We start from the raw sequence: 27,543 nt of genomic DNA, 5'->3' as shown, positions 1-27,543 counted from the left end.
ATCTAGCAGAACGGACTTGGCAGTAATGGAATAAAGTATTCATAAGTATGTTTCAATTAGTGTATAATCACCTGAAAATAAGAATTGTGTTTTTGTCAGCTTAGAATGAGCCCTTTATATCTACAGAGGGAGAGGGTCCTCTTCCACGGAGGTTGCCATGTTTCTACAGTAGCCCAGAATGGACAAACAAAACACTGGCTCTAGAGAGGGTCTTTCATGTTTTTTGTGAGTTTCGTGGCCACCGTAGATTCTCCTACATGTTTGAAAGGGGAGGGGGCAGGGAGGGGTATTCAGTTGGTTGCAATCTGCAACCTCACTGCTGGATGCCACTAAATCTTACATACTGGTCCTTTAAAAACCGTGTTACAGAAATGTGTATTTGCGTTTATTTGTAGTATTTCTAGTAACACTTTGCCTTTGTAGTAGCATGGACCAGGATAAACTCTGGATTCGTCTCTTCATTTCTTAAGGAATTGAATACTTTAGACAAGTAGTAAAGTAAAAAAGTAAACTGAACTAGGTTTCCTCATTCAGTTTTAAAAGAAATAGTTTGACATTTTGGGAAATACTCATATTTGCTTTCTTGTTGAGAGTTAGAGACGATTGATATCATTATATCTGTCTGTTAAATATGAATCTAAAGCCATGCGACGGTTAGCTTAGCTTAATGTCAAGACTGGAAACAGGAGGAAACAGCTAGCCTGGTTCTGTCCAACGCTAGCCCCTCTAAAACTCGCTAATTAGCATGTTATATCTTGTTTGTTTGATTTGTACAAAAGAAAAGTGTAAAAATGACTCGAGGAAGTCACTGTGCCCGGCCAAGAAATAGTTCTGCACATAATCCAACGTAAAACAACTGGCTGTTGTTTTTACACTTAAAATTAAACAAACAAACTATAACACATTAATTTGTGAGCTTTTAAAGTGCTGGTAGGCAGATTTTGTTACCATTAGACAGAGCTAGGCTAGCTGTTACTCCCTGTTTCCAGTCTTTATGCTAAGCTGAGCTAACGGCTGCTGGCAGTAGCTTCATATTTAGCGTACAGACATGAGAGGTATCGATCTTCTTATCCAACTCTCGGCAAAAAAAAGCAAATAAGTATATTTCCCAAAATCTCAAGTGATTCCTATAGAATCTACCTGGTCAGTGCAACCTTTTAAGCCAAAATAACGCAAGCTATATTCCCAATATTCACAAAGAAAATACCTACTGCTACAAAAAAGCTACTTACATGTTATAAAACAAACATTAACAAAAATATATAAAACTTTCAAAGGTCTTGAAAGTGTAAAAAATGTACACTTGAGTCACCATGTTAAAACTGATAAAGTACAAATTCATCCTCTACAGTTAAAACTAGCTAAGCAGGTACGATGCTCTGACAGGTGATAATGTACAGTATGACGCGCTAGAGAGACTGCGGTGATAAGATACTGGTGTGAATGAGAGAACACTTGATAAATTAACAGTTGGCTGGCATCAGAGGTCCTTGTCGAATGGCTTGAAGGGGCACTGGGGAGTGGGACGCCCTCACCACACAGTTCCTGATGGTTGTTGTTTTTCTTCCCTTTTTTTTCTTTGGAAGTGTTACATGATCTGAATAGGAAAGCTGGAAAGTCCAGTGATCCTGAGAAAAAGGAGGACAATGTCAGAAACGACCTGTGATTTTTCATATGGTGTCTTTTTCTTTTTTCTTAGTCTTGAGTGAGGCTGAAGAGAAGCAGGCGAACAAGCACTTACCACGAAGGGAAGGTCAGTTCCAGTTCTCTTGTCCGCTGTGGAAAAACAGAAAAAAAAAATCAACTCTGTGTTCGTCATGCTCAAGACCTACAGTCGTGCATATTTTAAGAAAAACAAGTGTGTTAGTTTGAGTCAAAGGCAAACAAGAATCCCTTTTTAGCCTAACTTAACTTTGTTTCATTTTAGCTTCACATAAACCTTTAAATACAGTTTTGCACAGACGGAGGACTGTGGATTGTGCCCCCCATTGCAAGGGAGTTTTTCCTTGCCGCTGTCACCAAGTGCTTGCTCATGGGGGGATGTTGGGTCTCTGTAAATTAAAGAGTACAGTCTAGCCTGCTCTGTTGTGATTTGGCACTATATAAACAAAACTGAATTGAACAGAATTACATTGTAAGTGCCATATGAAGGGATCTTCTTATGGTCCGTATGAACAGGAGCAATGATTACAGCAAGAAAAACATGTCAATGTTCATTTGGACAGACTTGAAAAATTGTGAATGTATCCTTTAATACTTTGTGACAAAATGTAGTTTTCTCCATGCAAGACAGCAACTTCTTAATGCTGAACAAATCCAAATCCAAACACGCAAATGAGTTAAATCTAAAGTACGCGCAATCTGGATGCATGACACATGACGGTGTCTGGTGTGAATATACAGACGGGTGACAAATTAAAGGAAAAACTGGTACAGGTCTGATGTTCGACCCCTACAGTGAGGGGATCTGGTAGCTCTGTTATGCTGTTGGGGGCATTTTGCTGACATGGTTCGGGTCCACTTGTCCGCTTAGACGGAAGGGTCACTGCAAATCAATACAAAGTTGTTCTGAGTGATCACCTTTATCCTATGATCTATCCTATGGTCTCTTCCAGGATGACAACGCCCCAATCCACAGGGCACGAAGGGTCGCTGAATGGTTTGATGAGCATGAAAATGATGGTGTTCCTCAGCCTTGGCTTTGATTCTACAAGTCTCTGTAATTCTTCTAGAGGGATGAGCACCATTCTTCGCTGTCTAACACGTCAGTCCAAAATCTCCCATAGGTGTTCAACTGGGTTGAGATCTGGTGACTGTGGAGGCCATAGCATATGAGTCACATCATTTTCATACTCATCAAACCATTCAGTGACTCCTCGTGTCCTATGAATTGGGGCATTGTCATCCTGGAAGAGACCACTCCCATCAGGATAGAAATGTTTCATCATAGGATAAAGGTGATGACTCAGAACAACTTTGTATTGATATGCAGTGACCCTTCCCTCTACGGGGACAAGTGGACCCAAACCATGCCAGCAAAATGCCCTCCATAGCATAACAGAGCCACTGGATCCCCTCACTGTAGGGGTCAAGCATTCAGACCTGTACCAGTTTTTCCTTTAATTTGTCACCCATCTGTATGTGTCCTTCAGTTTAAATCGCCTCCATAATAAGTTACTTCTCTGTGTTGAGTCCAGCTCTTTGAATGGACGTGCAGTTAAAAGATACAAAGATGATGGATGAAAGATCAAGAAGAAGAAGAAAAACGTGGATGACGTATGATGAAGAACGAATGGCTGGTGGTTCTCGGATGGTTTTCATTGTTTGTTAAGATGATTAGATGTGGATTAGTTGATGGTTATCACTGATGATCGGTACCTCTTCGACAGGGAGAACGTTCCTTTAGGTCACCAGTCAGAGTAGCTTGGAGGAGCAGACGCTCGAGGGAACCGGGTCAGAGTGTCGGAATAGGGGGAGCTACACACACACACACACAGACACACAGACACACAGACACACAGACACACAGACACACACACACACACACACACACACACACACACACACACACACACACACACACACACACACATGGGGGATTCTTTATACATTTAACATCTGTGGATGAATCCAGCAAACTCTCACTCTAAGATAAAAATATCCCTCCACCAATTAACACCGCAGCATGCACGTATGCAGAGTCGGTGGGCACTACTCGTACCTGACCACCGCGAGGTTTCCATGGATATCGCACACTTGTTCACCATGGTTACCTGTATTACCCATACTGCAACACAAAAGCGAGGGTGGACAGGTAAGAAAGAGAATGCTGAAAGCAACAAGGATGGAGTGATCTCTCGCTCTGAGAGTGTCGTCGCTCACGACATAAAAGAAAGACGCCCAAGAGGAGTGACGTGAAAGAAGATGATGAAGAGAGGATCCGTGCATGCAAAGAGAGGAGAGACCATGCTTTGCTTGTGATTTCTGATGAAAAAAAGTGAAAAAAGAGTGAAGAGATCCAAAGTCGAAGTATCCCATACCAGAATAGAAGTGGGCATGTAGAAGAGGGAGAAATGAAGCGTGAATAAACAGACAGATATCAAAGTGCAACGAGCCACGGGTAAGAGGAGCTGGAGAGAGTGGAAACAACATGAAAGGAAAACATGAGGAGATTCAGTGACCATGAAAGGGAATAATGAAAGAGAGAAGGAGAGAAAAAGAAGAATTAATTAATTTTGTTTTGATCTACAACAGAAATGATTCAGAAAACCTAAAGATGGCTACATGTGTAATCTAATCTATATGTGTGTGTCTGGACTCACTCTTCAAAGACGTCCTCTGTGTCCATCCGTCTGTAATATTTGGCCAGTTTGGTGGAGAAGATGATACTGGGGATCAGAAGGACACAGCAGCCACCCAGACCAAACCAGAATGTGTTCTGAAAAACACCAGTAAAACCAGTAACTTTTCACATCTATCTCAAGCTCATGTTATACATTTGCTTTAAGCCAGTTGCCAAACATTTTGTAGAGCTAAAATGACTTGTTGATTCGTTGTTAAGCCATTTATCGAGTAAAAATGCTAAAAATATGCTGGTTTCAGCCTCTCAGTTGTGACAATTACAACTTTTTACTTTTTTATATCACTGTAAATTGAATATATTTGAGTTTTTCACTTTTGTTCAGACAAAAAGCTGTTTGAAGATGTCACTTTGGACTGTGGGAAACTGTGACGGGTATTTTTTTAGAATTTACTAAGATTTTATATATTAAACTATAACTGCAACTGAAAATTACTGTCATTATCAATTAATCTGCTGATTATTTTCTTGATCAACCATTTAGTCTATAGCATATTTTTCCTGCTACATTTTACACAAAGACACATACAAGAAACGTACACATTCACAGGCACAAAGAGCATCAAATGTGCACATACAGGACACAATACATAAATACATACACGTGTGCACAGTTGGCACACGTACAGCGGCTGCAAGCGCTGCTGCACATGCACTGATATATAAATTCTCTGTTTATATTGACCACAATCTGTGGCTTGTTTGAGCTCATTAAACTCTCACAAACTCACATGCATGATATATAGCAGATATGTAAATAGAAAACTTTACAACTCCGCTGGGCTGCTGGTAAGAACAGTGAAGAATCTATATGTATGTAACTCCCCACCCTGCCTCAAAACAGACTCTGTCCCATCTCAGTGTGTGTGTGTGTGTGTGTGTGTGCACGAGTGTGTCGGAGACTTGAGAACATAATGTTCTCATCCATGTGGCCGACTCCTCAGTCCCCCAAAACCCAGAGGTCCCTCAAACCGTCAAAGAGTCGTTTATATTTCTGGTTGAACTTCAGATACATGCAGGGAACATGTACTGTACATACAGCTGTGAAAGGAATCAGTACACCTCTGCAGCCTGGCAGCCACACACACCCACACACACACACACACACAACCACACTGCTGTGGCGTCTTACCACTGAATCGACTATGAAGCTGCACGCTACGATCTCCATGCTGTCCACAATGTTACTGATGGGTTTACACTGGGCCACCTCTGCAGTCAACTGTAAAGAAAAATACACACATGAACACACATATGTACAAAATCAAAAAACCCCAGAATATAGATTACAAAGTGCACATATAAATGAAGTCAAATGTGAAACCAACTTTTGCTGAGTGTGCTGTACAGTGGTGGAGATATTTCAGCTCTTGCTGGCTGATTTGCTGATCCGCCTCAACCTTCTCATTACTGACTTCAAGTTTAAATCAAAGAAGCTTCATGGAGTGTTAAAGTTTTCTGGTTACGATTAGGAATCTTCTAAAGCTCATGTAATTTACCGAAACCTAAACAACATGCTGATTCCATTAAATGCATCGACGAGAGGGCAGAGTTTTATTGTTCATCCTCTGTGATCAACTTGAAATCCACCACTGGATGACTGGTTTTGCTTTGCATTTTAGTGTTATTGCAGCTATTTTCTCTATACTGCACGTTAACCCGTGACTTTCAAGAAGACATACAGTATTAATACTGTACATCAAAGAAAATTGTTGGTATACTCACAGAGTTTTTAACCCATGCTGTGTACTGTTTGAAGTATCCCACCAAACTTTGTACGTAGTTTTTTGTTTCCTAGACACCAACAGAGAAAAGAGAAGTTATGTTAGAAATGTGTGACTGCAGCATGTTCAGGTTCAGTTCTCTGACTGAATAAACCTTCCAAATTTTTCTCCTTAGTGATTTATTTTAAGTAACTTTTATGTAAATGTTTCCAACTGAGTCATGAGGTAAAATACTAAAAATAAAATACCGCAGGATTTTTAATAGTCCAGCATGAATAAAGTAAAGTTCCCATTGAGACGACTTTCATGGCCCATTAATTAAGTTTGGATTGCAATACAAACACTTGTTGCTTATTATGTGATAATTAACGCCCTTGTACTGTGATTTTAGAAGAAAAGGCCAAAAGAAAAGACATACTGCAAAGTAAACTTCATCTTTTGTTCAGTCTAAAGCAACAAATGTGACACAGACAGAACAAGATGAGACATCAATGGGTTTCCTTTTCTCAAAATACTCTCCGATGCTCCACGATAATCTAATCAGTCAAGATGAGCCACCACAGAAAGTACCTTTCAGTTTTTCTGCTATTTTCTTTGCTAACGACATTTTTGCAATCGAAAATGGACTTCAGGGAATTCCTTACTTTGCTGCACTTGAGGATAAAACCGTATCTATTTAAAGATACTTTCTAAGGACATTAATTTATTACAATTGTGTAACTAATTTTATTCTAAAGGAATCTGAAGAGAAATACTCTTTGTACAGATTATTATTAACCACCCTTTTCATTGCACAAAGCTGTTAAATGGTAAATGGACTGCATTTATATAAAACATTCACACACACATTCATAAACTGATGGCAGAGGCTGCCATACAAGGTGCCAACCTGCTCATCAGTAGTGATACAGCGCTTCCTATCCAAAGCACCCCACAATGTTTATATGCTTCACACACAGTCACACACTGATGTCGAGCAATTTGGGTCGCCCAAGGACACTTTGACATGCGGGCTGGAGGAGCCGGGGATCGAACCACCAACCCTCTGATTGGTGGACAACCCGCTCTACCGCCTGAGCCACAGCGGGGGACTCTAAATCTCATTTGAGCAAAGGTTACTAACACTCTTATCAGGTCATATGTGGACAGTTATATGAAGTTGATATACTGTATGACTGTTATAATATTTTTGTACCTGCTTCACCACATGGGAGGCATTATGAGTGATGAGGTACTCTGCTGCATCGATGGCACTCAGGATATTCGTGACCTTGACCTGAGAGAGAAACAGAGATTCATGTGTACTGTATGTTTATGAGCAGTAATTGTATTTTTTACTTCTTGTTCTGTTATCAACACTTTGTCTATGTTTCCTCACCGGCAGGTCGCTGGAGGTTCTCTGCAGCTGTTTGATGCTCTGGCTCAGCGTGCTCTGTATGAGAAGACAAACACAGACTGTTACAAAACAACACAAATGCATGTCTAAATATCTATTAAAAAATACCCCATCACGTCACATCACTGCTGTCACCACATGAACCACACGGCTATGGCAAACACGCACAAAAAAAAAATCACAGTGCCGTGCATCAACAGCGGCTTACCCGCGCTCGGACATATTTCTGTCACCATTTAATGAAAGAAAAGGAAGAAGAAAGAAAAGAGGGAAAGTTGAAGGGAGGAGCTAACAAAAACATGTGACTACAAACATTACAGTGCGTCATTTGGCAATAATATTGGCTTAAAATTGACACTTTATGTTTATGTTACACTTGTGATCTTATTATTTAATTTGTGTGACAATACAAAAATGCGTCGTTTGCCTCAAGATTTGACTAAATAAATGACATTAGTCAATCTGGATACTCTCTGTGTGCACTGGGGTTTTTTATATAGCTGCATAAAGTTGTTCCTGCTATTAGCAAGTTAAGTCTATAGACCCTAGGAGGGGCCATGGAGAAAAAAAAACTAATTTGCACTCTTGATTTAGTAATTAGTAATTTCATTCATGCTCTTGATTTAGCTATTTGCCAGCTGGAAGTCTGAAGAAAGCAACGAAGTAGATGTTTCTCCTGTAACATCAGTTACTGATTCAACTGATCCTGCGTGGGTTGTCTCCAGGTGCTCCGGCTTCCTCCCACTGACCAAAAACATGCAAGTTAGGTTGATTGGCGACTCTAAATTGTCCGCAGGTGTGTGAATGTGAATGGTGGTCTGTCTCTATATGTCAGCTCTGTGATTGACTGGAGACCTGTACAGGGTGTACCCCGCCTCTCGCCTAATGTCAGCTGAGATCGGCTCCAGCTCCCCTGCGACCCTTTAGATGATAAATGATAGCCTATAGAAAATGGATGGATGGATGGATGGATAATATATCCATGTCCACAACCCTGAAGCTGAGTTTTTATGAACCGGATGATATCCACAGGAGCATGAAAGTGTTTACGGTGAAAAAGTCTTTTATCCGGTATTCTACAGGATATTATAAGGGATAGTAAGATAAAACAGTGTTGTGGTTAAAGCATATCCACATATCATAGTCCAAGATCAAAAGGAAACCATATTAAATCCAAGTGATCCATAGTGAGGACGTACGTTGGACGAGACAATGGCATGAGGGTGAAATCCGTTAAATCGAGAGCATGAATTAGTTATTTTTTTTCTCCATCGTCCCTCTTAAGCTCTGTTCAAGTCTGTTAAAGATATACAGTATGTTTATTTACTTTATCGGTAGGAGAAAGGTGTTTTTTAGAGGACCGGTGTATATCTGTGAGTGCATGTGAAGAATAGCGCTGCATGTGTATTAAACAAAGGTGTTTAATTGTGTGTAGCATTGGTGTTGTGTGTGTTTGTGCAGTGAGAGAGGTGATTACCATTGCTTGCTCCATGGGAACCACCTGATCTCTATGAATCTGTCTGATACTGCTGGCGTGTCCTTTCAGTGCGTTCTCCAGAGCACCACGAGGCTGTAAACACACACGAACACACACACACGGAGCAGAGGACACAGGAGTTTAATGTTGTTTTTTGCTAAGAGGATCATTACAGTGGCTTCTGCTGACACTGTAGTCTTCCTGGAGTCTATTAGTACACACACAAAGAATATAAAATAAAACAAAAGTAAAATAACTAATTACACAGTCAGTTTAAAGCAAGGTGAAACTTATATATGACCCTAAATGATACAGAAGTTAGATGTTTACACTATATCAACACTTTTTAGATTAGAAATGTATTTGATATAGTTTGGTAAAAGGTTCCAATCTGAAGAAGCTCTGTATAGTTTATGTCTTGACATACATAATTGACCTTCTTAATATTCCTAGTAAAATGCTCCTATTTTTGGTCCGTGTCATCTGAAGATGTTTTTTCTAATAAACAACAGGATACTTAGGTCTGGTTTTGACAGGCAGCCAGTATCATTATGAATGCACGTGTGATATGACAGTGCAGAGCCGGCCTGTAGCAGCTCTGTTTTGAACTTACTACGACATTTGCGTTTCCTTCTTTTTGGCTGTGGACCAAATAACAGAAGTGGGTTTGACCCACTGATGATCAAACCATGTTCATAACATCTGGACAAACGTAGAGAAAACGCTTCCTGCTGATGCTTTAGCCTCGTCTTTTTTTAATAAATCTTCAATGTGCTGAGACCAAGAGATGACAACATGCTGTTTTATTTAACTTTCTCCAAGTGGACACCCAGTAATGACAGCTTTAATTGCAGATTGCGGATTAGTCCAGTTCCAAAAAGCACAGATTTAATTAAATTAGGTACTAGATCGTTTTTACACACCCAATCATCTACCTTTTCCTCATTAAAGATCTCCGTTATATCATCAGTGGTGATGGCAGTGTAGTATAATGTACAATCATGAGCATAGTCAACCATGGATCCTTGATCCACAGGAGTTTGTTGACTTTGTACACTGTTGTTGTGCTAAGGGTTATATTGTTGTTACAATGAGTTATATTAGATCATTACAAGTCTTCAGGATCATTATGTGTTGATAATTAACTTATTCATTCATTATTGGCTTCCATGCAAACACACACTAATCGTTCTGTAGCAAGTCCCATGTGCCTTTAAGTGGCACATTTGCTATACCATGCATGTGCCATGAATATGTGTGTGTGTGTGTTCAGAGTGAATGGGCAGCTTTGTTCAGACCAACGTTCACGTGCATGAAGCAAAATAATTTTCCAGAGAGGCTGTCAGACTGAATTTGGACTTGCTTTTAGAGTATTTTTTTTTCATGTCATTCCTACAGTGTACAAAATATGATTCAATGTTTATTTAAAGAAAATTCCATCCCCCCGAAACTAGAAAACAAACAAGTAAGAGTGCAGGCTGATTGTGTTTAGATTAAGAGATGGCGGAGGGAATCTTAATCTGTCAATGTCACTTATAAAAACTATCTAGGTCTGATCTAATATTAAAGCTTTCAGTCGTAAGATGCTGTGTAATGTTACTCATTTCAGACAGCAGTAAATTGCATTCATAATTACGATGAAACTCACCAGCTGGTCGGCCTGAGCCTCCAGGTCAGTGGAGAAGGACAGAAGATCCACAAGTGTGACTCCCTTATTTACCTAAAACAAGACAGTCACATATGAAGCTATTAATACAGTTTAAAATTTGTCTTTATTTTGTAGCTACCCCTTGTATTAATAATACATGTATTTATGTTTATAGCTCTTTTTTCTTTACAGCTATTTTTATTGTATGTTTTGTATTGGGTTGTTAAGTTAAAGTTTATTATAATCATGACACAAAGGATTGAAAATCACATAGAAAAACAAACAGAAACAGAACCAGCTTTTGTCGAGGCTTCACACACAAACACACACGTTTTTGTAATTTGCGAGGACAATTTTTAACATAAAAAACATTTATTCCCAGGAGGTTTTGCTTAAGAACCAAGTCTTAACACCTAAAATAGACCAGATTTTTGAGTCCCCAAAATGTGACTTATGTAACGTGATATAAGTGCACACTCAGAGTACCTCAGCCAGGAAAGCTGCATAGTCGATCTGTCCGATTCCAGAGTTGGCAAAGTTGATGAGGTTGTCTCTGCCGGCCTGCTCCAGCAGTGTGATGTCCTGCAGGTCCACCTGCACACTCTCAAACACTTTGGCCAGATCCTTGTTGTACTAATGTGAAACACATATATAAAGTTAGCAGGCTGTCATTCATCATGCTTTCATCAGTGAATCAGTAACACAGTTTTTCACCCAAGATACCTCTGCAGTAAACACTCACCACAGTTCTGTTGAGGAAGGAGTTGATGTTGAACATGGTTTCCAGCTGCAGAGCGTGATACAGACCGTTGTTCTCATAGCACTCCCTACGACACAAACATGGTATGGTAGCACAATGAATCTCCTTGTGTTTGGCAGTTTATTAATATTTGAATACTTAACAACATGAACATCTGCATAAGATCAAGGTGAAAATCTGATTTCAAAAATGTCATTTGCTGCACACTTGGAGCAGAAAATAACTTACTGTATAACATGAATGCACACAAACATAAAATTTCAGCAAGTGAAAATCAAATTAAACTGATTTGCTCCTTTTAAAAATCACTTAAAATCAGAAACAGTGAGCCTTATGTTCAGTAAATGTGCATTAGCAGCCTCCATATTACCTGTACATGCTTCCCAAAGTCAAGTCAATGTTCGGATTCTGAAACAGCATCCCAGGAAGGAAGTTCTTCTTGGCGGGATGGACCAGGTATGGTGTGTCTATGATCTACACACACATGCATATTCATCAGCACAGAGCGGCAGTGTTGTCTGTTATGTAATACTATCCAGCTCAGATATCCAGCTCAGGATCTCTCTCCAAGATAAACACAGCGAGAGGCAGAGAGGAGAGTGAAAATAAGACGGTTCAGGAAGGAAGAGAGTTTGTGTTCAGTACCTTGAATAGCTGTCGGTTAGCCAGCGGTTCACACATCATCTTCTCCACGTTGCCACCAACAACAAACAAGGCGGTCACGATGGCCATCAGCAACCAGACGAAGATGAAGGTGAAGCCCACCCCGCTGAGAGAGCCGGAGATAGAGTGAGGGAGACATAATCACACAGAAACATAAGTTATTGTACAGTTTGTGTTTCCTGCTTTAAATCTTCTACCACAACATTTGCTTAATTTCTTCTCTATGTTGTGATGGTTTTCTATTAGTCTCAATAGAAAAACGTATCATTCAGCAGAAACAAAGCACAGAAACTGGTAAAGTGTGTGACCTAAAGGCGTATATAACTGAACCAAGGGCCAAAGGTCATATCAAATCATGCTTTGTTTGTAGTTTTAATGATATAAAATACGTCTTCAAGTTCTATTTTTGACAAATCTTCTGTTAAATATATATTTATAACTACTGTTTTAAACCATTTATGACATGTTTGTTTAATGCTTATAAATGCTAATTGTTACTGTTACGTTCTGTATCTGACCAACTCTTCTTCAATCCATGTACTGTCTTATATTTTTACTATTTTCTGTCCACACACTAATTATCGCTTCAGTTTGAGGGTCTGTCTGCTGTCGTGGTAACCTACGCCATGAGCAAGTTTCCTCCGGTGTTTGACAGGCAGCCACGGGTTGTGGGTGTGGCCTGCTTGTCGTAGCCACAGCTGCCACACAGCAGACCCAGGATGTTGAAGGCCAGGATCAGGACGATCATGCAGAGCGCTGCCACACAGCCGATCCACCTGCAGAAAGAGCGCACAAAAAGGCCATCACATTCAGATATAGATTGATTCCCTGCACGATTACTCTGACGTCAACTACACCTATTATATGTCTAACCCCAAATGCCACCTTAAACTTAACTAAGTCATAATTCAAAGTTTAACAAAAAACAAGTCTGAACCTTAAATACACAGTTAACCTTGTGTGCACTGAATTCTTGTCCCCAGATGGAAGGCGTGTGCCCATAATGTAACTGTGTGGACATATTTCTGTCCCCACCATGTAATTAATGCAAATATACACACACACACACATATACCTGTAGAAATCCATTTGGTCGATCTGTGGGTAAAAGGACTCAATGTTCTTCTGTCCCTCGGTGAGGAAAATGGTGAAATTGGCCAGAGATGCTTCCACTGGGAACATCTTAGAGAAGCCAGTGATCTCTGCGCCGATCTTATCCAGCATGCCTTTCACTCCTAAACAAACAGAGGCAGACAGAAAATAAGAAGCACACAAACACACAAATGGATCAACTCAGAGGTGACAGAAGGAAGGAGGATGGGGGGGTTTATTATAAAGCAAAAAAGGGACAAAACAGGTCTTACGAGGTAGAGCTGTGGTGTCATCGTCCAGAACGATGCAGGTGAAGATGAGAAAAGAAAGAATGTGAAAGATTGTAATCTCACTTACAGAGTGGAGGTGAAAATTGATTTAGGAACACTAAACATATATTTGTGTACCTGAGACAATATTTTTGGTTTGGTCTTTAACCAGTCTCGGTGTATCATTAAAGGATGAGTAACCCTGAAGGTGGAGAGAAAGAGAGAACAGGTGATTAATAAAAATATATCAACTCTGGAAGGTGAAACAGAGAGTCACAAGATGAACAAGAAGATGTTGAGCTGGAGACAAAGACAAACCTTTTGTACAATGTTGCTGAGGTCTGTTTTCAGGATGGTGTCGACATTACCCAAGGAGTGACTGACGTCTGGAAGCTGATAGACAGGAAGTGAAAAAGTTTGATGAATAAACATGGAGATATTGCTACCGATTAAAATCATTTTCAGGTTTTTATCCACATTTTTGTGTCAGAAAACGTCTAGCTTCTCATTACCCTGGAGAAGTCGGCGTTGATTCCCAGCTGGGACAGCGTGGAACGGATGGTGTTGCAGGTGTGAGACACGGCTCCGTTGGTGCAGGCGGGGTCGGACAGGGTGTTGGACAGAGAGGCGCGCTCTACAGACAGACTGGTCTGAAGTTTCCCTGTCCCCTCTTGTAGCACCTCCAGAGAGGAGCTGACGTTCTCCAGGGCCTCCTTAGTCTCCCGCATAGCTACGAACAAGAGAGGAAGGATGATTGCACATTTGAAAACTTAGCATTTTGTTAAAGAAAATACAGAATTTTTACCAAAAATATCCACAATAGCATGTTGTTTCGTGTTGAGCCTCATACATTGTATACTAACATGCATACACACATGATGCAACAACCACAGAACTCCACACAAAGGAAACAAAGGGAAAAACCACAGCAAAACACAATTTACAAGATAAAACAGTGTTTCAGCATCAGAATCTGTTTCTAACACTTAAGAATCCACTGACACCAAGTCACGAGCACTGCAACACTGAATCCAGATCAGCTCTGGTTACCTTTGATGGCATTCTCAACTTTAGCTTAAGACGAAAAGCAAATGTGAGGGAATGAAAGAGGAAAAGGAGAGTTTTAAAAAATGGACAGAAGGTGTCCTTAAGAAAAAACAAAAAACACACCAGGAATCTGTAGTAATAACAAGAGAGAAATCTGCACATCTTAAGCTGCTGTAGTGTCACCAGATAACTGTGGCATCAGTTCATGTAATTTATTGTGAGATTAGATTAAACAAGTCAACATTTTATTTTTTAGTACAGAAAAAACAATAAGTGCTGAAGAATTCAAGTTTTTTCTAACATCTGACCTTACAAAAGCACATAATTTTGTCTTTGAAATGAAACAATGGAGTTTTGTCCGACCTGTTTAGCGGTTTCTGAGCATGTTATGTAACACAAAACATCTTACAGAGTAACAAAAGTGGTTCATGGCTCAAGGGATTTATCCTTGAATTTTGACTAAACCCAATCAGATGTGGTGACAGAAATACAGCTTAGCAGCGGCTCAGCAGCATCAACACAACATTGTGATACTATGTTCATATTAAAAGCTGGTACAGAGTGTGTGTTGTTACCTCCTGCCATACGCAGGGCAGTGTCCAGTGAGGGAACCACCTCTTTCTCCAGCTGACTGTGAATCCTCCCACCCAGTAAAGGTCCAATGTCTGTTGAAAAAACACAGATAGATCAGACGGTTTGATGGCAACACTACAGTTACACGTTGCTTCAGTAAACACAGGGAGCCTCGGGCAAACAAAGTGAGAGACAAGATTTTGGGTTCAACTTACTGTCGAGGTCTGACAGGACTTTGTTCTTTGCTGTTGTGTACTGAGCTGTCAAGTAGTCGATTTGCTGCAGGGACAGGAAACGCACAGTAACATTAGAGCGAGGCGACACATTCGAACATGAAACGTCGGTTGTGTTTTAGTGTGTGAGTGAGTTCATACCGCAGGTGTGTTGTTAGCGAATGTCTTCAAGTCTCTCATATTGGTATTGATGAACCGACGGGTGCTCTTGATCTGGGCGCTGATATTATGGTTCGCAGCGTAAGAAATGAGTACTCCCAAACTGAAACACACACACAGACACACACACACACAGACACACACACACACACACACACACACACACACACACAGGTAAGTTCAGTAAAGCAAAGTGTTATAATGACCACTGTTAACCAGCAGAGGGCAGCATGGCTACACTGAGATGGATTTCTGCTGCAAGCATTTCAAAAGTCACTGACATGAGGATTCACCTGAGTCTCACAGAGATAAGAGCCTGGACTGCAAATATTAGGCAAAAGAAGCCACATTTTGAGGAGTCTGTCAATTTTTAAATTGCATTCTTTATATTTAAATGTGTATTTTAAAAGAAGCCAGTCTTGAAATGTGCCACAAGCTTTCTCTCTCTCTCTCTGTCCTGTCAGATCTGATTGATCAGATGAATGATGACAGGCCAAGAAGTATCCAGCAGTGTGTTCATCATTATATAACTCACAGGTTTGATCCAGATGTTGACAGTTGCTTAAGGTGAAGAAACCAAACAATCCTGCACACTATCCTAAGACCTTCATCAGATAAAATTGTAATCGTGAGTGATGGAAGGTGTGTAAGATGCTTTGGTTTCTTCACAGTCAAGAGTTTTTGATCCAACACACCTGTCAATAAGACTCAAATAAAACATTTTATCTGTAATAAATATTAACATAAAATATTCCGGCATGTATGTGAGACAGTGTGCAGGTTTTTTTCTCATTTTTATTCAAGTATAGTTAAATAAGAAAGCAGAGTGAATGTTTTGTGTAATGTGACATTTTGGCTGAGTATAAACGCATTGAATTTACCTGCCACAGTACTGAGCTCCTTCACTCAACGAGCCCTTTTAGCATTTGAAAAATGTCTAGACTTTCATTTTTCAGCAACACAGACTGATACAGATAGAAAAAGAGTGAAAACAAAGAGAGAGATCTGCTGTGTGAGCGGATAAAAAAACCCCCGATAAGATAATATCTCCACTTCTCCGAATGGCCACTGTATGCTTTGTGTGTACATATGTGAATGTGTGTGTGTGTGTGTGTGCATGCATGTGTGTGATGTGAAAGCATTCATTCAGACAGAGGGCCCTCTCACAGTCAGCCAAGTGATATCACTAACACCTAACTGTCCTGCACAGTTGGGATCGCGTTTCTCTGACCCTGCACCTGCTTCCTCCACAGAGCAGGTACACTGTGCGCATGTCCCAGTCTGTGTGTGCACGTGTGTGTGTGTTTGTGTGAGTATATGTGGTGAAGAGCCCTGTATATACACATAAAAATATGCACACATACACAGTGCTTCAAAGATTTGTACACCCATTCAAGTTAAAATCAATTTGTAGCACTATAAAATCACCTTAAAATGAGATATTTCTTTGTTTTTATGTGACATCTATACAATACAAGCGATCAGTTATAATATTTTAAACTGTAGTTTTTTTAAAGATGGCAACCTTTTATTACTTGTTTAAACAACCTAAATGTACTTATACCTTCTACTACACAACTAAACACCATTCCTGCCTTTAGTGACCATTAGGTAACAAACTTGCTTGCATGGTTAAGGGTACTTTTGCTTTTGCAGTTGTTGTGATGGTGGTTCCGGGATTGACTACAAAGTTATTAAGAGACAACAATGGTGTTTAAACACGGTTTAAATGGCAGGTTAGATATAGTAAATATATATCATTGATGTGTTTTGTCTCAAACTGTTATGTGTGGGAGGGACGTTCCTTCAAAGAGGAGAAAAAAATCTTTGAGAAATTGCTCTTTATGTACTGTGTTTTACTCTCTTTTTAAGGAAAAATGCATGAAATTGAAATCGAAATTAGGATGGATTCAAACTCAGAAAACATGAGTATAGTGTACAGACTTGTGTCTCAGGGGTCCATGACTTCAAGTTTAAAAAGACGAATGATTATACTTCCCTTTCAGCTGTTTATCTGAAAATAAGTGTACACCAAAGTGATGTGATATGTTGATAAAGACAGAGAAGAGGACGACAGGGGGGACTCACATGATGAAGATGGTGGTGGCGACAAGTGAGGCGGTGTAGAACCCTCGTTGGCAGTCGGCGTTCTTCCTCTGTCTCTGGTGCATCTCCCCTCCGCAGTTCTCACAGCATCGACACACACAGAATAAAATGCCTATGATGGGGACGAGGATCACGAACACGACACCGACGGTCCCGCATACGAGGAATCCAGCTTCGTAGTGGATCCACTGTAGGAAGAGAGCATTGATCCATCCGTCAGTCCCCTCACATTGTCTTTTTTTTTTGCAACATGTAGTGTTAGAGAGGAGTTTACCTGTAGCAAAAGGACGACGTTTTCTGGCTGTGGCGCCGTAGCACGTGTGTGCAGAAAGTGCACATGCACACACACACACAAACACACATTCACACACAAAGCCGCCGTAGCAAGAGGAAGACAAAGAGAAACAAAACAAGATTAGTGTGACAGCCAAGAGATTAGGAGGTAGCAGAATTCCCATTTCTAAAGAAGGATGTGAAGGCAACATCAAAAGTCAAAGAAAAAAAAGCAAGGATAAAAGAAATTAAACTTAAACCAAGGGATTCCCCCCAAAAAAGTCTCGATGGCATCTAAGTAGAGCGGCCACAATATAATCTGATTGTGATTCTTACTGTTATATGTCCCAGCTACTTACTGTAAGTGCTTTAATATTGCAAAAATAATGAGGTTTTACATATTATTTCATTGTCTTCAATCGAAAAAAAACCCACTTACAACAAAGCTATTAAATGTATGTAAAATAATAAATGTTAACATATCAATATCTCAGTATTGGGTGGAGTATCACAACCCTGCACTGTCAATATAATGAATTTAAATCAAACATACCTTTCTCCATTCTTCTATTTTGATTCCCCCCATGTTTTGCTGAATGACTCTAACAATCAGATCTGAAAAGAAGAAGAAGAATAGTGTTTCAATCTGTAGAAATATAATCCATTGTGCAACAGTGTATTACAGGCAGTACAGTCGGATGTGGGCGACTAATCAGCCAGATTTACAGACAATCAAATAACCTTCCAGTATAACTTTTGATAAGCTACCCTGGAGAGCAAAAAAAAAATAAAATCTATTTATCTGTTCATAAGCAGACAACAAAGATGATGCGGATTCTTTTTTTTTTTTTCATTTCGGAGATCAGTATTGCCACTGTATCTCCTCATATATCTAACAGCTGTGTGTGGTTTTTTTTGGGAGCTGTTTGTACGGCGTAGTTTGCCAAACGAGCGTTGAGGTTCAGTCCAGCTGTCTGTGTGTTTATGTAGGTCAGCCAACCTTAAGCCTACCTGGATGGTGACTCACGCAGACTGTTACTCAGCAGGTAAACACGGATTCCTTTACACACACACAAACACACATTTCTTTGAACACTTGTATCCAAGCACATGGGTACAAACTCACACACACACACACTAATTGTTTGTATATCTGTCAACATGTACAGTAGATATGCAAAGATATTACATATACGCCTCTAAACGTACAGCTAGTTTGTTAGATTTTCTACATTTAAGCCAAAGAATGAATTAATTCAGAGAGAATCTTAAGAGGTGCAACGTCTGCACTTCTTTATTCTTTCAGGAATGTAATAACATCACATAGCAAGTCCTCTGTGACAGATACAATAGGTGCCACAGCACACGATAAGCAGATGGAGGTCAGTTTAGCATGTATATGCTGACACAGCTGTCGCACACAGACACACACACACACACACACGTTCTGTGTCTGGTTCCGCCTTATGCTTGCCCACCTGCTGACCCTCAGGTGAGGTGAGACGGCACATGAGTCCGAAATGTAACGTGACTTGATTTGTTTGTATGTTTCTGTGTCCTCACCATTAAAATGTTCCAGTAAATGAGATTAATTAAGCCATTATGACTGTTTATACTGTGTATACAAAACAATTTTTATTCAAATTAACGTTTGTTTAGGGGGCTTCCTGCTGGCCTAGATGCATCGATAATCGTTTTAATCATTTTAGTGAAGGAAAAATAAACATTTGTTGGTTGCAGCTTCTCAAATGTGAGAATTTGAAGCTTTTATGTGTCACAGAATATGATATAAACTGATATATCTTTGGGTTTTGGACTGTTGATTCAACAAAACAAGACATTTGAAGACTTCAGTTTGGGCTCTAAGAAATTAGAGCCCAAATTTTTCGTTATTTTCAGACATTTTATAGACAAAACGATTAATAGATGATGAAAATAATCGTTAGTTGCAGCCCTAATGTTCATCATTAATCACAACATTCCAAAAGCTACCAAATTGCTACCAAAACTACGTTAAAATATTTTTTGTTCGGGATGTTCAGTACGTTATTTTTGTGTGAATGTTTATGCATTTAATTTTGTTGAATGATTCGCTGCAAACTAAACGGCCTCTAAATTGTGTGAGGTTTTCAGTCTGCACTTTAGATTTTTGGTAGTTTGTGAAAGTAAAAATGTCTCTGAATAAGCCTTCCTGGTGAGTAAAAGGGATTGTGATTTGGGGCATCTTTTGCGACCATATGGATAATCCTCTCAACACCATCTTCTTCATGCTGGGAGGTGCCTGCCTCACTTTTCTTTGATCTTTTCTAACTATTTATAATACTGGTTTGACTGGAGGAGACCTCGGACTGTCATGCGGGGTGAGGATATGTCTCTCTGTGTTAACTCTGCAGATGCAGCATATGATGAGCACATCTGAGTCGTGTGGATGCCACCTGTTGTTGCTCAGCTACTTAGTTAGCATTAGCCACCGAGGGCAGTTAAGCTTAGACAGCTTAGTTCAGTGACCCAGTATGAGAGGTAGCTACTGCAAACGAAAGGAGTGAGGAGGATAAACAACCATCAGAATTAGACCTGAAAGGATAAGAGAAGACCACCGCCCAACATGAACTCAACTGTTTGCTGCAATAGTGCAGGAGAGCGACTCAAACATACAGGCTCTCTATTATTAAGATGTTAATGTGAAAATGTCTCGTTTTTAGTGTTTGTTTTGAATAAATAATTTAGATAAAGCAACTTTTTAAGTGTGTAAGGTGGTTATTGAACAATTTTTTGCGTGTGTCTTGTGACTGTTTCATAATCAAAAGAAAAAAGAAACCCCAGTTGGCCTATTAGTGTTTTACTGTTGAACAAATTGGAGCAAAAATTGGATTCACAACAAAGCAAACAAGCACAATGGACCCTAGCAGCCACTTTAAGACTAAAGGCATCAACAGCAAACCATCAAACACTGCTGCTAGTTGGCTGTTGTGATATATAAGTCAGAACCAAGAACCCTCTTACTGTGAAGTGTAAATATAAGCTAGCGCAATCCTCTACGCTGACCTGAGAGATTACTGGAAGGTGTGGACAAAACCTTATGCAACCTAACAAACGTGTCTGCTGCTTTTTTTACATGAAAGAGCTCATATAAACTACAGGAACATAGTCTCAAACCCCAAATACTCAAACCGAAGAAGGTTGAAAGACATGTTTAATAATGGAGTTCAGAAGTCAAGCTTTTAGAGTGCAACTACAGCAAAACTGTAAAATGACTTCATGATAAAATGTTGCACTTTTAACAGGATGTATTTTTTTAGGTATACTGAATTCTGAATCTCTATTCTATTCAGGATTGAAGCACCATGTTGGACAGTGTCAGGTGGAAAAACTCCTCCAACTCCCTGAACAGAAGTACTGAACTTCACACTTTATACTCCCTTTGGATGAACACGTTAAAAGACAATTCCTAAACAGGAAGTGTTTGGATTACATCAAACTATTAAAAAACAAGACATATATGGAGAGGATCAGGTGACCATAGTGGAGTTATTGGTGGAGAAAAGTGCTGAACAAAGTCATTATTAAGTTATCAAGCTTCCAAACTACAAACTAGCCTGACAGATAGGCTACATCCACCAATAGCCAATAGCCAATATCCACCAATATGTCAGTATCATCAGTATTAATTGAAGTAAAGACTCATTAAAGATATGTTTAAGGTACTTTAGAAACAGTGTTGCCATTACATAGTTTGCCCATCAGGGGACACTGACATTTTTAGTATTTTCCAACAAAAAATGTTGCATTTCATTTATATTTTGATCACATTTCTTCTCATCTAATGGATCCTTGTCAAAAATGTTTGTGTATAATTAGCTGATAGACTGTTACCATATATTTTTAATCTATATTTATCAGCCTCAAAATTCCAATATGAATCAGGTTATAGTCTCACCCTTTTTGGCTTCATGCCTTAAAACAAAACTGTCTTTGCTTGTAACACCCAGTCACATGTCACATGTGTCAGTGAGCCAAAACAAAGAGTGACTTTCACTTCTTAGATTATTTCATTTGAGTGACTATTAGGGGCATTTTTCTACTTTCCTATCCAGTTAGTCCTATTGTGACCCTTTGATCATGACCCTAGGTTGGGAACAGCTGCTTTAAAGTCACTATGAGACAGTAAATGAACAGATCTTGTGTTAACTGGTTGTTTTTAAACTGAAGTATAAAACTGGAGTGACAAATATTAACTGTGGCTACGTCACTCTTTTAGCTACTTTGACAAAACTACACATTACAAACCACGACATGAATAAGACGTGATGCTGTGGGATGCAGATCGAATGATGTTCGCATTACAACACAAGTCATGTCAGGTTTGCCAACAGTTAATAAATCCTGCCAGCAGTACGGCATGTTTCAGTGAGTATTACACAAGGCTATAAGCGCTGTATGTATTTTCATGACACCAGGAGCTAAAGAAAGTTACACAGCCCAATGTGAACCGGAGCAAAATAACTAAGAGGATTATGTGTGATGAGTGTCTTTTTTTCCCCCTTTTGCACTAGACACTTCATTAGACGCTTTTCACAGAAAAAGAAATTATATTTTATGATCAGAAAATTGGATAAGGTGGAAAACAGAGACAAGAGGTGCTCAGGTTATAAGCAACTTGCTTGTAAGTTTTTTTTTTTTCATTGATCATTTAGATACACATAAATAAACAGAAGTGCATAAGGAACATGAGACGAATGGTGGCTATAATGCGCACATCTAAATCATCTAAAACATCCATACATAATAAACTAGACTTTTTTGGGGAGGTCTTTCACCCTCTCGTCTTACACATGCTTGTCTTACATATCACTATCAGACAACTAGTTTGGGTTTCTCTTGAGTGATCTTATTTAAGACACTTGCTTCCTAATTAACAACCTGTCTTTGACCAATCACAGTAATTAAGGCAAACAGACAAATACCAGGACTATGACCCACTTTCATTACATGCGTGTGTGTGTATGTATGTGTGTATGTGTGTGTGTGTGAGAATGCCATCTGTAGTAGTGGTAGCTGCACAGTGTTAGCATTAGACCTGTGTATGCTAATCCTCTAATCTACCCTGTGTGTATCAGAGGGATAAGACTCGCACAGTGAAAGAGCCCAAAATGCTTCTTCACCGCATATCCAACCTTCGCACAGATTTGCAAAGCGGGATGAGTGAGTCAGGAGAGGGGAAAGCCAGCGCCGGTCAGGAACCGATGATGACTCTCTGATGACGCTTGGCTGCAAGCAGCTCGGCTGGGAACCTGAGATTTTGCTCCAGACTGCACAGATTATTGAATGATTAAACGCTTGTGAGATTGATCCACCTTAGACGATCCAACTGATCGATCCAACCGTTGAGAAAATGCGGGTTGGAGCTAGTGCGGTGTTGAATTTTGTTTTCCAATCGTGTGTCTGTGTTTTCCCGTACGTTAACCTCCACCTTACCTTAACCCTCTGACCCCAACCAGTCACCTCTGCAACAGCTTACCATGACCTAGCTCAAGCCGGATAGTAGCGTTACAGAAACAGTTTTATGGGGCAACAGAATTTAATACAAGGCTGGTATTAAAGTAAAAAACAACCAAAAATATTTTCTAAAAGTGTGAAAGTTTATGTCAGCTCGTTAAGTAGTGAAATGTCCACCTCTCTTCCAAAAATCTTGTACTTTTTTCTTTTACAGGGAAACAAGTTTTGCTACATATAAAAAACAGTATTTTTGATCAGTATATCGTATAAATTCTGCACTGTAGTTCAGTAGCTCATGTTGTCGTTTTGTAAATCCTACAGTTTAACGTACACAGCGTGCTTCATTGCCAGAGATGCTAATCGATGATGTTGCAAGATTTTTCTCAGCCAATCAGAGACAGTGATCAACTTTTCTGTTGTTGGATGTTTGCGCCATTGGATGACAACGGAAATCACATCTTATAATACAAAAAAACAGTTTGATAAATAATCCTTAGCTGCATAGGTTGTTCTTGATTATTAGAAACTTGTCTATATTCACCTTTAAAGAAACAACCATAATGTTATAAAAGTCTTGTTACGGTAGTTTTATTTGAAAAAAACTACTTTAATGTTATAAATGTGTGTTTTCATTTCAACCTGCACACTTTTTAACCAACAAGGCAGATACAAAAAATCAATATACATATATATATATGTGTAATATGGCAACATGTATAAAAAATGTGTTTCAATGTGTACAATTCTCTCTGTAAAAGATAGAACAATTATAGCAGTGTCCACTTTCACTTCTTGTCTACAGTTTGTCCAAAACTTGTTTCCTTTGGTGGTTAATGCTATTTTTGTTTATTAAGTTGTACTTTTTCAACCTAACCTGCATTAAATTATATTTTTGCTGTCTTTCTTTTTTTTTAAAAATCACATTTTCAGAGTCCTCACCCTGCAAACAGATAAACAAAACTATGTGAAATGAATGTTGTCAGGAACTACATCTTAATCAAAAACTGATCTGAAGGGATAAATTAAAATGGCATCATTTGTGACAGAGTAACTACAAGCAACTCAGTGAAAGCAGGCTGAACATACATCACTGAATAGCTGTTGTTATCTCATAAAACAAGGAAAGAAAGTGAAATAATCTTCTGATATTCCTCACAAAACTACTACAGAGTGAGAAGAGAGAATAAAAAGTGTAAATCTGGGTAAATTTTAGTAAAACTTGATCGTAGAATAAAGCTATTATGATTAGCAAAATGATAAATGTTCATGAAGAGGTAGTCCAAAAACCAAATACTTTAGAGTTTTTCAATTCAGTCTCTAATTTGTATCAAAGACATGCTGTATTGTACATTTTTGTGCACGTTTTTTGCCATTTTAAAGTTTCAAACTGTTGTATCTGTTTTAGCAAATACTGATTAACTTTTAAGCTTTTAGATTTACAGATAAATGGTTTTTATAACCTTCTCCTAATTAATTCAGATATTCAAACTGATGGCTTTTAGTAGCTTTGCTTGACTGTGTTGCTGCCACCTAGAAATGTTCCTCTTAACTTGTTTATGGCTCAGTTTCAGTAGCATCACGTTTCAGCTGAACCTGCCAAACATTATGCCTTAATACGGTTATAAACAGTAGTAACTAACCTCAATCTCTGTGTGTACGAGGTGTGTGAGCAACATGCATGATTGTGAATACACACAACATGTGATGTGGGAGTTTGTGACATCCAGGTGGTCTGTACCTGTGCGTGTGTGTGACAGTGAATCATACTGGAGAGTCCCTGGCAGTAGCAGCATATGGTCCAGTGGATTAAGGTATTATGCGGTGATGCAGGTGACGGAGAAAGCCTCCTCTAATCGCTGATCTGCTAATTGATTACCCAGCCAGCGGCCCTAACCCTGAACACCAAAATGGCAGCAACTTAAAACCTTCAATCCTATTGCACTTTGTCATCCTCCAACGTGACCACTCATAGTTGTACATGCAGCACACAAACAAACCGCTTTTAGGTTTGACTCTAAATATCCATCACTAGGTTACTGTACTACAGAAGGGGAGCAATAGAGCAGCATCCACTATGTATGTATTGATCACGTGGCAGACCTGATCACCTTTTTATCACCTCAATAATGCTGCAGCACGGGCCCGGAGAGGATCACTTACGATAACTATTGATCCGGTGCTTGTTCCATTAATCTGCTCATAACATTGGTTTATGAGATCAACGCACCATCAATCCATACAGACTTTTCATGCACATGCTCTTTTGACTGAGCGGCGTGTTAACTGAGGGCAGCCACTTGGGGAGTGTTTTTTGAAAATCACGCTGTAAAGATATGTAACAGATATGCTGTTCAGAGAGGGAACTCAGTACAACCACAGTGTGCAAATAATTCCTGCCACAGAGGCGTCTTTGATGTTTTTTTGGACTTTGTTGTTTAGTTTATGAAATAGATAGTCCAATGGTTCCCAACCTTTCTGGCTTGTGACCCCTTAAAACAAAGAAAAAACCATAATTGTGAACCCTTGACACAGGTTTGCTCACATGAGTTGTGAGCAGTTCAACCAAAGAGTGAGCTTTGCTTCTCAGATGTTTCACGTGAATGATTTTTAGAGCCTAGAGGACATGAAAATATCCAGTATTTCATCAAAAAAAGCCAGAAAATTGAGAAAAAGTAAGAAAAAATAAACATAACAAACATAACAAACACAATAAACATCCCTTTTATGAGCTTCTGACCCCTGAGATGTATACTGGGACCCCTTGGAGGGGGGTTTTGACTCCAGGTTGGGAGCATCTGAGCTAGGCTTTAGGTAAGAAAAACTGATTGTTTGACCAAATACTGACTGTTAATGCTCTACAGACAGAGCTATACACTACTGACCAGCAGTTTCTGCAATCACAGCTATCAAAACTTATTCTGGACATTGACAGTTGTTATTATAATGTATTATCATCATATGCTTAGATATTTTTACTCAGTCTATGGCTTAGACTCAATCCACTGTCTTTAACTCCTATTCCTGCTGTCACATCTGCTACTTGCAGTGTGATGGACCTCTTACAACAGATCATACTTTGTTTTCCATTCAATGAGCAGAGAGTTTGTCATACCATGGTAGCTCTTCCTTTAATATCTTTTGCATCAGTGTGATAAAATACCTTTATCAGCCAACTATTTAATTAACTTCATTAACAGACAACCAATCAAGTTATTCATCATCAAACTATCAAAATGCAGAATGTGACCCTGATAAAGAAAAAAACCCAAACATTTGAAGTGGCAATACAGCTGAGATCCCTCACCGGGTAATTGAACCTGATGAGTAACATAATTTGTTGTAACACCTGTTACGGCCACACGGACACTCACAATTTACACGAACCTGAACGGTTTTTAATAGGATTTTGGGTGATTTATTTATTATCTATAACGATTCATAATCAGTAGAGAGACAGTGGAGTCTGGATAATATTTTGTGTCCCTCATCATGTGAGAGAAATCCTGTGAATAAGAGACAAACTGAAGATGGAGAAAGAAGGACAGGGACAGGTATGGTGGTGGTGGTGGTGGAGGAGATAATCTCACCTTTGGGAAAGGGGTTCGGTTGAACGACATAGAGAAACGCGTGGACCATGTGGAAGAGGATGCCCACGGCTCCTGGCTCGTAGTAAGCGTGGGTATCATAAACCGCCGACGGTACAAAACCAAAATCCAACGGCTCCACCGGCGGAGGGGACCGCTGTCTGCGGGAGTCCGCCCGGATCTCAGCCCGGAATCCTTCCCTCTCATCCGCCTGCTGCTCGCCGGCTGTGGCCCCCCAGCAGAGCAGCAGGACGAGCCACCTTGTCCACAACATGGCTCAGAAAAGTCCAGCAACTAATACAGCTAAAAGAAAAGCCCCGGTCGCACCTCAGTCTAGCGGAAGGGGGGTTGGATGGAGAGGGGAGAAAGGTTGGTTGACGAGAGAGGACACCTGCTGTCCCTCCCGGTGGGTTTTTTTTTTTATCCCCGCAGCGCACCAACAACCGTCCGGAGGAAAAGTTTTGAACTTAACATCCAACGGTCGAGATTTAAAACAGCCGTTAGCTCCTGGTTTCTCGGTACGGAGTCATCACAGACATCTTCTCCATCACAGATCTTCGACGACTCGGTGGACCAACGGCCGAGGATGAGCTCGCTCACTCAGTGTCCTCGCGCTCGCTCTCTCTCTCTTACCGGCTATCTGTCCCTAATCTCGCGTGCACGAGAAAAAAAACCCAAGAACG

The 27,543-nt window shown here is 39.8% G+C and overlaps 1 protein-coding gene across 9 annotated transcripts; it reads right to left on the bottom strand.

Annotated features, from left to right (window-relative positions):
* Window positions 1-1,558: 1,558 nt before the first annotated feature.
* Window positions 1,559-27,543, bottom strand: prom1b (prominin 1 b). Of its 9 annotated transcripts, XM_042397550.1 has the most exons (28): window positions 26,864-27,543; window positions 18,334-18,395; window positions 17,782-17,808; window positions 17,490-17,695; window positions 15,384-15,504; window positions 15,225-15,288; window positions 15,012-15,101; window positions 13,902-14,119; window positions 13,708-13,782; window positions 13,528-13,591; window positions 13,393-13,401; window positions 13,104-13,263; window positions 12,652-12,804; window positions 12,011-12,134; window positions 11,736-11,839; window positions 11,348-11,432; window positions 11,092-11,238; window positions 10,606-10,677; window positions 8,958-9,050; window positions 7,463-7,516; window positions 7,280-7,360; window positions 6,086-6,154; window positions 5,493-5,582; window positions 4,323-4,438; window positions 3,722-3,787; window positions 3,379-3,477; window positions 1,742-1,776; window positions 1,559-1,628 (listed from the first exon to the last, which is right to left on the bottom strand). In XM_042397550.1, the coding sequence occupies exons 1-26, from the start codon at window positions 27,132-27,134 to the stop codon at window positions 3,408-3,410; spliced, it is 2,691 nt and encodes an 896-aa protein (XP_042253484.1). In that variant the 5' UTR covers window positions 27,135-27,543; the 3' UTR covers window positions 1,559-1,628; window positions 1,742-1,776; window positions 3,379-3,407. The 9 variants fall into 9 exon arrangements, with proteins under 9 accessions (XP_042253484.1, XP_042253493.1, XP_042253500.1 ...); XM_042397559.1 differs by lacking the exon at window positions 13,393-13,401; XM_042397566.1 differs by lacking the exon at window positions 3,722-3,787 and having other exon boundaries at window positions 26,864-27,542.

This window comes from Thunnus maccoyii, chromosome 2, assembly GCF_910596095.1.
Source record: "Thunnus maccoyii chromosome 2, fThuMac1.1, whole genome shotgun sequence".
Lineage (NCBI taxonomy): Eukaryota > Metazoa > Chordata > Actinopteri > Scombriformes > Scombridae > Thunnus > Thunnus maccoyii.
Note: the sequence above shows the minus strand (reverse complement) of the source record. Positions and strands in the feature narration are given on the sequence as shown.

Bases quoted from the DNA above. Each gene is read 5' to 3' on its own strand.
- prom1b (XM_042397550.1), bottom strand. From the start codon at position 27,134: ATGTTGTGGACAAGGTGGCTCGTCCTGCTGCTCTGCTGGGGGGCCACA. The intron at 5,583-6,085 runs GTGAGTATACCA...TTTTCTTTACAG, and splicing joins CAGCATGGGTTAAAAACTCT to TTGACTGCAGAGGTGGCCCA. The intron at 3,478-3,721 runs GTACGAGTAGTG...GTGTGTGTGTAG, and splicing joins GGAAACCTCGCGGTGGTCAG to CTCCCCCTATTCCGACACTC.